Source organism: Ornithorhynchus anatinus, chromosome 11, assembly GCF_004115215.2.
Source record: "Ornithorhynchus anatinus isolate Pmale09 chromosome 11, mOrnAna1.pri.v4, whole genome shotgun sequence".
In the NCBI taxonomy this organism is placed as follows: Eukaryota; Metazoa; Chordata; class Mammalia; order Monotremata; family Ornithorhynchidae; genus Ornithorhynchus; species Ornithorhynchus anatinus.
The window spans coordinates 52,876,689-52,888,793 of NC_041738.1; the positions used below are offsets into that span (position 1 = coordinate 52,876,689).

General features: G+C 45.8%; 1 protein-coding gene across 4 annotated transcripts in view; it reads right to left on the reverse strand.

Annotated features, from left to right (window-relative positions):
* ARHGEF12 (Rho guanine nucleotide exchange factor 12) overlaps positions 1–12,105 on the reverse strand; it is a 138,647-nt gene that overhangs the window by 51,096 nt on the left and 75,446 nt on the right. For 3 of the 4 annotated variants that reach the window (XM_039913490.1, XM_016227502.3, XM_007668015.3), the window contains exons 3-6: positions 10,504–10,589; positions 8,177–8,233; positions 1,007–1,105; positions 509–558 (exon numbers count right to left, since the gene is read on the reverse strand). In XM_039913490.1, the coding sequence (XP_039769424.1) occupies positions 509–558; positions 1,007–1,105; positions 8,177–8,233; positions 10,504–10,589 (292 nt within the window). The remainder of the gene's footprint in view (positions 1–508; positions 559–1,006; positions 1,106–8,176; positions 8,234–10,503; positions 10,590–12,105) is intronic. The other variant, XM_007668016.3, reaches the window with a different exon arrangement.

A 12,105-nucleotide genomic window follows, 5' to 3' on the forward strand; every position in this document is an offset into this window, starting at 1 on the left:
GCTCAGAACAGGGCTTGGCACATAGTAAGCGCTTAACAAATACTATAATTGTTATTAGACGTCAAATACAGTCCCTTGTGCTCGAATAACATTACATCTTACTAATCCTCCCCTAGTCCGAACCTCCAAATTCTCAGCAAAGAAGGACAGCTCACTTGAAGGATGTGAGCATAAAAGACTCACAGGCAAAGGAATGGTAACAATATTTTTCCCAATTCAACTCGATTACCCTTATTTTTCTAGGCTGTTTTTTCCATTACCTTATTGATTGATCGGGTGGTACCCTAAAAGTACAAACTGCCACCTTAACTGAAAATGAGAGTATTTGTCAGGAAATGCTATTTTTGACAACACAAAATGCTATTTTTAGGCACAATGATGTACCCGGGATGTGTAATTGTTTTGCTATTTTTGAAATCTGAAGCAGGAAGTACATGAGAATGCTGCTGAGATCTTTTCAATCTGAATGGAGCAAAGGTCCCTGGGGTAAAACGGGCCTCTTCCTTACCTTGATGATCCGATCACCCGTCTGTACTCCAGCCCGGATGGCTGCTCCATCTAAAGGAGGAATCAGGGTGTTTACTTGAATCCACTTCAATTGTCTGGAACTTAAAGGGGAAGGACCATCTGATTCTTAAATCTCTTCCCAGTTCCCTTCCTCCATTCTCTCCAAGTTGCTTTGCTCAAAAAACACACCAACCCAGAAAGCCTAACTCTCTAGTGGCCATGAAAACTAAAACCCATGAGGTATAAAAGAAACTTGCTTTCTTTTAGGCACTTCAAAAAAAAAAAAACCTGGATAAAATTCACTCCTAGATGGATGAACGTGCTAGCAAAATAGCTTCATGCATCAGCTCATGACGTACATAGCTATCTTTCTTTTCAGGAGATGAGGGCAGAGGGAAAGAGGAGAGGCATTAACTTCTCTTCTCTAACCCCAGCCCTCCCTCCGAGCGGGTCCTGAGGGTCTCTACTGCCTTCCAACGTGGTTAGGAAAATGCCTTGCCTTCTTTGACAGACTGTACGAAGACTGGGTTGTCTCCACTGACGGTCAGTCCAAATCCATTGTCATCCTTCTGGATAATTACACACCGCTGAACGAGACCTGGACGAAAAATGAGTGGTAAGGAGGGAAGACGAGGTAGGGTCAACAAATCGATGGGATTTATTGAGCGCTAACTGTGGGTGAAGCGTGGGGAGAGTAAAGTACAGAACTGGCAGACGCGCTCCCTGCCCGCTAGGAGCTTCCAGTCTAGAGGGGGAGACACGGACATTAGCGTAAATAAATTCTGGAAGAAGAGGAGGAAAACAAATTAAGGCCCCAGCTAGGCCTCTGATGGAACGGTATCTTGCTGGAGAGTCCCGTGGCAGCAGATGAAACCTAAAAGTGGAAGGAAAAGAGTCGGAGCAAATCTGTGAGAACAAACAGGGCTGGAGTCCAGGAGCCTGACAGAACCAAAAAGGGAACTGAAAGAGTCGCTCTCTCCCTCAGTTGTTTTCTTACTGCAGACTCACAGCCCTAGAAAGTGAAGGGTTCTGAAAGACTTGAGCAGATCTGGAGGACGAAGCATTTTTTCAAGGCAACTCACTTTCAATACCAACTGACCAATCTACTCGATCAATCGATTGCATTTATTGTGCAGAGCAGTGTAATAAGTACTTGAGATAGTACAACATGTCTACTTATTGAAAAGGTACCTATGCCACTGCAAGGCCCTCACGAAAATCGCAATGAAACAATTGAGTCCCAGCTGAATGTTACAAACTATTTCCTACATCAAAGCATTTTCAGGTTACTCCAAGACCAAAGTTTTTTATCATTCTGCTCTACAAACCAAAGCTGTAGAAACAAATCAGGGCTCTAAGGGACTTCACTGCCCCGGCTGTCCAACTGACCACGTGACCTATACTGGAGACATTCATCTCGTCACTCATTGGCCTACAATTTGAGAGTTTGATCATTACTTCCTAAATCTTACTTGCAACCACGATTTTGGACATTTCATAGGCATAAACACCATTTCTATGTGGCATTCTTCTAAAAAACCCACCTGAAATCCAGCTCTTTAGATGGTCAAAATAAATGTGTTCTCTCTCTCTCACTCAAAACTCCACAGTTGGGGTTTCCCTTCCAATTTTCAAATGTAAACTCTCTATCAGCATTCCTCTCCCTTCCCTTCTATTTTCCTGCTTGATTGCCACTTTGACTTTCCAGCCATTTTTTCCCCGATCCAGTCGCTCCATAACCTTCGGGTCTTTGGAATTCTTCCCCAGGTCACCTAAACCCAACAAAACTTTCCCATTTGTTTTAATGGCATTTGACAAGCTGATCAGGTTGGACATAGTCCCTGTTTCACATGGTGCTCATGGCATTAATCCCCATTTTACAGATAAAGTAACTGAGGCACAGGGAAGTTAACAGATTGGGCCAAGGTCCCACAGAGGACAAATGGCTGACTCCCGGGCCCGTGCTCTATCCACCTGTCCACCCTGCTTGTCTTTGTCTCTGCTCAAAAACCCTTCTTAAAACTTAGATTCCCCCAAAACCTGATATATCTTCAGATGCCCTCCAAAGGGAATTCTAGAAAAAAAAAAAAAGCCTCATTTACAGGCGTGCACATCCACTTATTCGGCCGGACCTATTGGGAAACTTGTGCATGGAGGGGGTTACCAAATTTACATCACACTATAACAGTCTTTCAGATGAACCACAAAACCACAACCCTGACCACTTAGCACTCAAGAGCCAGCAATATTTTCCTCAGAGCTAGACTATTAACCCTTATATTCTGTATAAATTCCTGGCCCAAACTCCAACCGAGGTAACATCACCCTTCCCACCCTAAGGCACCATCTCTGGGTCAAACTGGATTCCATTTTTACCACCTGTCTGTCCTTCACTAGGTATTTCACTAGTTACCCATTTCACTAGTCTGTTAAAAAAAAAAAAAAAAAAAGCAACCCTGAGGTACAACGCCAATAAAGCTGCTTAACATAGTGCTAAATTGCATTTGTCAAAATGATCCGTTCCTGATTTTGTACTACCTGTCTTTCCACAAAGGAGGAAAAAAAGTAACCCTTTCCACTTCAATGTTTGGTGGTGCCCTTTCCCCGAGAGTAGTGCTGTTGGGCTTATATTGAAGGTCAGGCCCCTTCATCAGTGGTATTTACTGAGCGCTTATCAAAGGCAGAGCAGTGTACTACGCACTAGGGAGAGTACTGGTTTGTGCTCGGCAGTGCCCTTTTTAAACGGTGACGGCAGGAGCTTCAGTTTTGGAGTAGTGGACTTGCCTCAAGGGACAAAGTTCATTCATTCATTCTTTCAATCGTATTTACTGAGCACTTACTGTGTGCAGAGCACTGTACTAAGCGCTTGGAAAGTCCAATTCACACCAGGCAGGAAGACTGTTTTTCCTGTGGGCAGGCAATGTGTCCGTTTATTGTTCTATGGTAAGCTCCCAACCGCTAAGTACAGTGCTCTGCATACAGTAAGCGCTCAATAAATATGAAGGACTGAGCGACAAAGGGAGAGTGCTACCGGCTGGGAGGTGGAAGGACTCACGTTAGCCCGCTTGACTGAAAGCGCCTTAGAGTCTTTCCTTCCCTTCCATTTCTCTACATGACCAAACTTCTCAAAGCCTCACCTCTCAAGAATGAGGCCCCGGGGCAGGGTGGGGGAACAGGCACAAGGGCTACTTCGTAAAAACGGCTCGTTTTTAAACTCTGCTGCCAGGCCTGCGTGTTTTATGAGTAAGATCTCAGATAATCCTTTGATTAAGAACCTTCCTGGTTAAAGGCACAGGGCTTCCAACAGGAGGGGCCTGAAATCCCAGATACCCTGGCTCGAGTTTTCCTTCTGATTAAACCTTCCCAGAGACAAATCTCTTCAGTGGCATACCGTCTCTTCCTGACTATATTTACAAAATGGCAGATAAGCTCGATCAAAACAATGAATCAAGATTTGGCAGGCTTATTATTCTCCTTCATCTCTTCATTTCCAAACATCTCCTCGTAAGTAAATAAAAAGCCACCCGAATCCCCCAAAAGTCAAAAAAAGGACAGAGATGTGGAATGTTCCCTAATTTTGTCCGAAAGTACTATAAGGACTGCAGTAGGGTTCAAATGGCTCAAGAGGCCCGATTCCAATCATTTGACTCGGAAATTTTTTGATGTGTCTTTACCTGAGCTTAGTTTTAAAACCATCTTCCTTAGGGTTATTCAGTCATTCATTCAATCGTATTTATTGAGCACTCACTGTGTGCAGAGCACCATACTAAGGACTCGAGAGAGGACACTACAACTATAAAGAGACACATTCCCTGCCCACGAGGAGCCTCCAGCCTAGAGGGTTGAGAAGTTGGGTAAGGGGCAGAAACCTTCAATCAGAATTCTCCTATCTTACTCCAGGCCTTGGCAACTACGTCCTGATTCATTCATTCATTCAGTCGTATTTATTGAACGCTTACTGTACTAAGCACTATGCTGATGCTTCTGTTTTCTCCATAGGAATCTTTTCTTTGCCGTCACTGAACCTCCAAGGTCCTCTGTTACAGCTTTAGGGATACAAATGTGCTGGAGAATTCTCGGTAGTGACTTGGAGATGAAAGTTAGGACAGGTTCTACTTTCCAAATGCTGGGAGCTTCAAAGTAGAGGGGGGAAAGAAGGAGTTTATTTGGGAGGGTCTGTCCCATCTCATGAAGAAGCGACCCCTGCAAAACGGTCAGAAGGGAACTCCAATGTGTCTTTCCATTCGAAAAGAGCAGAGCAGAAGAGGAATCTAAAACCACCGATACGAAAGTCTTCACCACAAGTGAACTTCTAAAATGGCCAAGTCAGCTTTCAAAAAACTGTATAAGCGGATCGTTGGCATTTGAGACGGGCGGCGTATGGTTGCCAACATCGGCTTTCAGACTAGAGGCTCAAACTTGGTAACCTCAAAAGAGAGGGGTCTAAAGGACGAATACACGCAGTAAGAGAATCTACACCCCAGCAGAATGTCACTAATAGAAACGTCTACCGCTACCCAAATTCCAGGCTGCTGAGTCTTTTTCAGAACCCTCTTTCCTCAGCGTTCAGATTACTCAACAGGATCGGTATTTACTGAGGGCCTATTGGGGCTGATGCTATACTCTGCCCCTGGGGGAATAGGCTGGAGGGAAAGGACAGGGTCCCTGCTTTCCCAGAGCCTACGATCGAGACTCTAAGCTCATTGTGGGCAGGGAAATTGTCTCTTTTCTTGTTATATTCTACTCTCCCAAATGCTTAGTCCAGTGCTCTGCACGCAGTAAACGCTCAATAAATACGATCGACTGAGAGATGAGTGGGAGAAAACGGGAGACAGAAATTATTTCCAGGAAGGAAAAACACACAGGTGTGATGGCAAGAGTATGGAAAAAGACCAAACGAACAGATAAGGGAGTAAATAAGTGGAGCACTGCATGCAGTTGGGAGACGGTGACTGCGGTTGGCAGGGAAGGACGAAGATGCCGACTACTGTTTGGGAGCTGCGACGCAGTTGCACTGGCCAAAAGATTCACGTTCGTTTTGTAACACCAAGATCCTGGATATTCATTCATTCATTCAATCATATTTATAATAATAATGATGGCATTTGTTAAGCGCTTACTATGTGCCAAGCACTGTCCTGAGCACTGGGGTAGATACAAGGTATCTACTGAGGTATTTATTGAGTACTTACTCTGTGCAGAACACTGCATTAAGCGCTTGGGAGAGTACAGTATGGCCAGGGAACTCTGTTCCCAACTCTGTTCCATCCCTCCCTCGAGTGCTTCTTGAAGACTCCGGGTTCACCGCACCTTCCCAAAAAGGTATTTCGAGAGCTCTCGAGAGCGCAAACACACACAGAAAAACCCCACCTAACCTCCTAATTGCCACTCAAAATGTTTCTAATACTCCCTAGCCAATGGCATGCCCAAACCAGTGTTAATAGCCCCATCACGGGCAAGAAAAACATTAGCATAATATTTCTAGTCATAGATTCTTAAATCGTTTGACCCCATCCAAAGCAAACAGCAAGCTTTTCCACACATACCACGGGTCGAGGAAGCACGTGGGGGAGGGGAAGGGAGCTACCACACAGCAAAAGGCCACAGGAAGGGAATGAAACTCTGGCGCCGGACTCCCAGTTCTTGGGCAGAGAACAAAACTTGGGAAGTCTTTTGGCAGGTGAGAGGCAAGGCTGAAAATAGGAAGCCGCTTTTTAAACGAAAGAAAAAGCCAGGACGGAGAAAGAAGCAGAAACACAATCCATTCCCCCAGGCATTCGGTACATTTCCTGTGGGACGGCACGGAAAAGGACTAGCTACATCTTCGGCAGAGTACGAGCAGGCGACTTTACACAAGCATAAGCAGGGGATTGAGATACTGGGGGGTTCTCTAGCCAGCAGCCAAACCCTCAAATCTTCTAGAAGCCAGAAGTACCTGGAACTGAGGGCTTGTGTGCTACTAGCTGTGAACTGCAAACAAAAAAAAAAAATACAAAAATAAACCAACACCAAAAACTCCACTCTTTTTATTATTTTTTTAAGTCATTTCCTTGTTTCTTCCACGAGTAGCAGGCCGGAAAACAGCTGCAACGGGGCCGACTTCCACATGATATTCTTTTCATTCTATTGGAAAACGCCGGATTTCCCACCTCGTCCCCTCCCTCTCAGCCTTTAGGCAAAGTTCAGACTCTCTCTTGGAAAGGGGACACTGATCTGCTCTGCAGGTGGCCCAAAACTAAAGCAATCAATTTAGTCCCAAACTGTTTTTCACGTAAGTTTTCCCTAAGACGCACTATCAGACTGGGCAGCTTTCCAGGGTAGGAAGATATCAGGTGAAGAAGATTAGGCCTCTGATGCCGAATTTTGCAAACGAGTCCACACACTTGGCCTCGCTCTGGAAATAGGTCGTGGCGGGGGTTTACTGAATGAAACAACGACCTGTAAAAGCTCACTGTGGGTGCGGAATGTGTCTACCAACTCTGTTATATTGGACTCTCCCAAGATCTTAGTACAATAATAGTAATAATAATAATAATGGTATTTGTTAAGCGCTTACTATGTGCCAGGCACTGTATTAAGCACTTGGTAGGCACTCCAATACAACTGATTGATTGATTGACTGGGATAGTAGGGGTAGTTGAGAAGCACTGTGGCCTAGTAGAAAGAGTACAGGCCTAGGAGTGAGAGGATCTGGCTTCTAATCCCAGATCTGCAACCTATCCGCTCTGTGGCTTTGGGCAAATCACTTCACTTCTCTGGGCCTCAGCTCCCTCTTCTGCAAAATGGGGATTCAATACCTGTTCTCTCTCTCACTTAGAATGTGAGCCCCATGTGGGAGCTTGGCAAATAGAAAGCGCTTCACAAATACCACAGTTATTAGAGGCTGGGGGGCTGACGCCGGCAGAACATCTGCTACTGGGACCCATTTGAATCTGAAGAAAGGGAAACTCAGGTGGGGAAACTCTGTCAAATCCAAGAAAAGCTCAATGAACCTCATGAAATGCAACAACAACATTCTCTGGAGCCCAGGAAATGAAAAATGGCTCAGTTGGTGTTTGTCATCCTAGAGAAGCCGCATACGAATAACTTCTCCAGTTTATGAAGAAGAGGATGGCCGGCTTGGGCTCTGCTTGAATTCTGAACCGAGTCAGTCAATTAGTGAATCATATGTATTGAGCGCTTCCTGCGTGCACCAAGCGCTTGGGAGAGTACGATACACCAATATAACAGACACATTCCAGGAACGATTGACCCATTAAACCGGCACAGCTCCAAAGTTAAAACCAGAGAAAGAGAGAGAAAAGGGGGCGGGGGAGTGGCAGGAATCCCAAATCCCACGTGAGCGCATCTTGGCTATCGGCACCGTCGGCATGAATGGGATACCAAGCCTGGTCCACGTCACTTAGAGCCCCAAACCCAAAGACGGAAGGTTCGTCGTACTCTCTAGCACAAACAGGTTCAGGCCCGGGAGAATGTGGAGAATAGCCTACTCTTGCTACCAGGGTGTTAGTTTCTAGCAAGGACAAGCTTAAAACCCCGGGCTCCCTCTCCCCTGCTATAAATCACACCATGCAGAGCAGACAAAGGGCAGAGGCTGCAAGTGCACAGAAACAAGACAGCACACAGCAGGCTGCAGAGGGGCAAGGCTGAATTGGCTGCTTTAGCTTACCATACGTCTCCGATCTACTCTCCTCTGAACTAGACTTTGTCTTCTTGGAGGAACTGTCTGCACAAGAGCGGGAGAAAAGGAGAAAGATATAGAAAATATGGAGACCAACGTAAGGGGGGAAAAAAACTTCATGGAAAAAAATAGAATGAATCACATGATCGGATTAAACCGTGCACAACATAAACAAGGTGTGAACAACACAGGCGACAGTTCTCAGAACAAGATGTGAACGACACAAGGGATGGCCCCCTCTGAGGGCACCTCATAGAAAAGACAGTACAATAAAAACACAACTGGAGAAGTTCTTCAAGTTAAAGTGGGAAAGGTCGGTTCAGACCCTGAAAACTAGAGGAAACCCTCACCAAACGCAGCGCCCAACTTCGCTAAACCCATCTGCGGTCAGGGCCGCTAGGGATCGGCCGGAAAGAACCAATCGGTGAATCGGAATTACCGGTACCTGCAGTCAGGGCCCCTAGGGATCAACCGGAAAGAACCAATCGGAGAATCAGAATTATCGGTACCTTTAGACACTCTGGAGAGAGACTGGTGGTCATCGACAGTTAAGCCAGTAATTACTGTTCACGGGCTGAAAGCTTCTGGGTCCCATTATCTTAAAATGCTGAGCTCATTCTCCTAAATGGAGATCCAGGATCGGAACACCTCAAACGCCCATCCTATTCTGATCCAGCTTAATAATAATGATGGAAGCTGTTGAGGGCTTACTGTGTGCTAAGCTCTGTTCTAAGTGCTGGAGTAATAATAAAAATAATAATGGCGGTATTTGTTAAGCGCTTACTATGTGCAAAGCATTGTTCTAAGCGCTGGGGGGATACAAGGTGATCAGGTTGTCCCACGTGGGGCTCACAGTTTTAATCCCCACTTTGCAGATGAGGGAACTGAGGCACAGAGAAGTGAAGTGACTTGCCCAAAGTCACACAGCTGGCAAGCGGCGGAGCAGGGATTAGAACCCATGACCTCTGACTCCCAAGCCCGGGCTCTTTCCACTAAGCCACGCTGCTTCTCTATAGATACAAGGTAGATACAAGGTTATCGGGTTGTCCCGCCTGGAGCTCACAGTCTTACTGTGAGATGAGGTAACTGAGGCACAGAGAAAGTTAAGTGATTTGCCCAAGGACACACAGTTGACAAGTGGCAGAGCAGGGATTAGAACCCACGACCTCTGACTCCCAAGCCCGCATTCTTTCCACTAAGCCACGCTGTTTCTCATGAAGTTGCTTCTCAGCTTCTAGCCTGCACTACAGCAAAGTGCTTTTGGTTTCCCTGGCCCAGAGGGGAGGGGGAGGGAAGAGGTTTACTATCAATCACAGATTAGTTTTCCTTCTTGGATAAGATTTGTTAGTCACAGCCTGCCTAAAACGTTTTATTCTAAAGGAAAAATGAAGCTATCTTGCTTTGAAAGGTGAACCTGGCGCTAATTACTTCATTCTTATCTTTTCACACACTCCCATGGGGCTGTTCAGCTGCAGGGTCCAGTGGAGGTACCCAAACAGAGAGTAATTTCAGGAGGCTTATCTGAGAACTGCCTCTCGGTTTTATATTTATAAAGCATGACTGGGTGTAGGCTATCTCCTTACCCTGGGTCGACACTAGGAAATAATCATAATCATAATTGTGTTTGTTAAGGGCTTACTGTGTGTCAGGCACTTAACTAAGCGCTAAGGTAAACACCACGTAGTCAGGCAGGGCTCACAGTCTAAGTAGGAGGAAGAACAGAACTGTCAAATCCCCATTTTACAGTTGAGGAAACTGAGGCACAGAGAAGTTAAGTGACTTGCCCAGGGTCACGGCAGAGCCAGGATTTAGAACCCGGATCCTCCTACTCACAGGCCTGTGCTCTTTCCACTAGGCCACGCTGCTTCTCAAGATGTCATTCCCCGAAAATCCTGATTTTACAGGAGTTCAATCCACACCACTCTGCTAAAACATATTCTCTCTCCCCCTCTCTCTCCTATATATATATTTTGAAATTTACAGTCACCCTAATATTGCCAAGTAAATAATCAGAATCTCTTGAAGACAGGTGCCAGGTACTTTTAATAACCACTGCACACACATTTAGTAAGAATGAAGAAATAGTAATTATTTGTTTACTAGATTTTAAATCAAGTCACTCGGTTTTGAGCTCTCAAAGTTGTAGTCAAGGGCCAACCTTCCGCCCAAATCTTAAACTCGACTAAAATCAAGCAATTTAGGCCTCACACCAGAAAGCGAAGGGGTCAGAATGTGAGCTTTTACTGAATACCGCACTTTAGCCCCCGGCTCCGCCCTCCCAAGCTCTGCCAGGTGGAACGATGGGTGGTTTTTACCTGTGGGATCAAAGTCGTGGGATGCACTGCGCTCAACTTTCTGCTTCTTGTCTGTTGGTGACTCTCGGGTCAAAATACTTCCATGCCTGAGTTAGAGAGAAGCAATAACAATCTCAATTTCACTCAGTTAGGGTCAAGATGTCATGAACAAACTGAAAGGCGGGTGGAATCAATCGAAGGCATTTCCTGAGCGCCTCTTTTGTGTGGCGCACTATACTAAGCATTGAGGAGAATACAGTAGAGGTGGAAGACATGATGCCTGCCCTCAGAGCCTCCAATCTAAGAAGGGAGACAGATGGAAAATAATTTAGCCAAAGGAGGAAGAAGAGAATGGAGAGATACCTAAGTGCTCAAATGGTACAGCTTGTCGATCGCTAGGTTAAACCAACGGTACGGGAGACTGGGTGCACGTAACAGCCGGGTTGTAATAGGGAGAATACATCCTGAGGAGAAGAAAAACGAAATGGGGAAAGCTACCAGCAGGAAGTGGAATTTCAGATGGGGAGAAATGTGGCCTGGAGGATTTAGAGGGAGGGAGCTCCAGGCAGGAGAAAGGGTGTGAGCCAAGGGTCAGAGATGGGAGAAACAAGGGTGAGGCACACTGGAACAAGGGTGAGGCACACTGGTTGATTTGGGTGAAACAAAAAGTGGGAACTGGTTTGTAATGGGAGAAGCATGGAAGCAGCAGCATGGCATAGTGGATAGAGAGCACGGGCCTGGGAGTCGGAGGGTCAGGGGTTCTAATCCCAGTTGGGCCACAAGTCTGCTATGTGACCTTGGGCAAGTCACTTCACTTCTCTGTGCCTGTTACCTCATCTGTAAAATGGAGATTGAGAGAGTGAGCCCTACGTACGACAGGGACTGTGTCCAGCCCAATTTGCTTGTATCCACCTCAGAGCTTAGTATAGTACTTAGCACATAGTAAGCATTTAAATACTATTATTATCAGAGAGAGCTAATAAAAACTTGAGTCAATGGCCAGCAGTTTCTGCTTCAAGTAGAAATTAATGGATATTGAAATCAATCATATTTTTTGAGTGCTTACTGTGTGCAGAGCACTGCACTAAGTGTTTGAGATGGTAATAATAATAATAATAATAATAATTATAGAGGTTTTTGTTAAGCGCTTACTATGTCCCAGGTACTGTCCTAAATGTTGAGATAGATACAAGCAAATCAGGTTGTACACAGGCCCTGTCCCTCAAGGGGTTCACAGTCTTAATCCCCATTTTACAGACGAGGTAATTGAAGCCTGGAGAAATGATTTGCCCAAGGTCACACAGCAGACAAGTGGCGGGGCTGGGATTAGAACCCAGGTCCTCCTGACTCCTAGGCCCGTGCTCTATCCACTGGACCACACTTATAACAACATAACGGACACACTGACTGCCCACAACGGACTTCAAGTCTAGAGGCTTTGGAAGGCTTTTGAAGCCTGCAGAGTTATGTGCGGAATCGCAGTTTAGAAAAACGACCCAGGTGGCAGAATGCAGTTTGGACAGGAGAGGGGAGCGGCTTCAGGCAGGGAGACCCTTGAATAACCTGGTAGGGGAGTCAATCCGAAAAAGGTCTGGCACCTGGACCACAGTGGAGGCCATACGA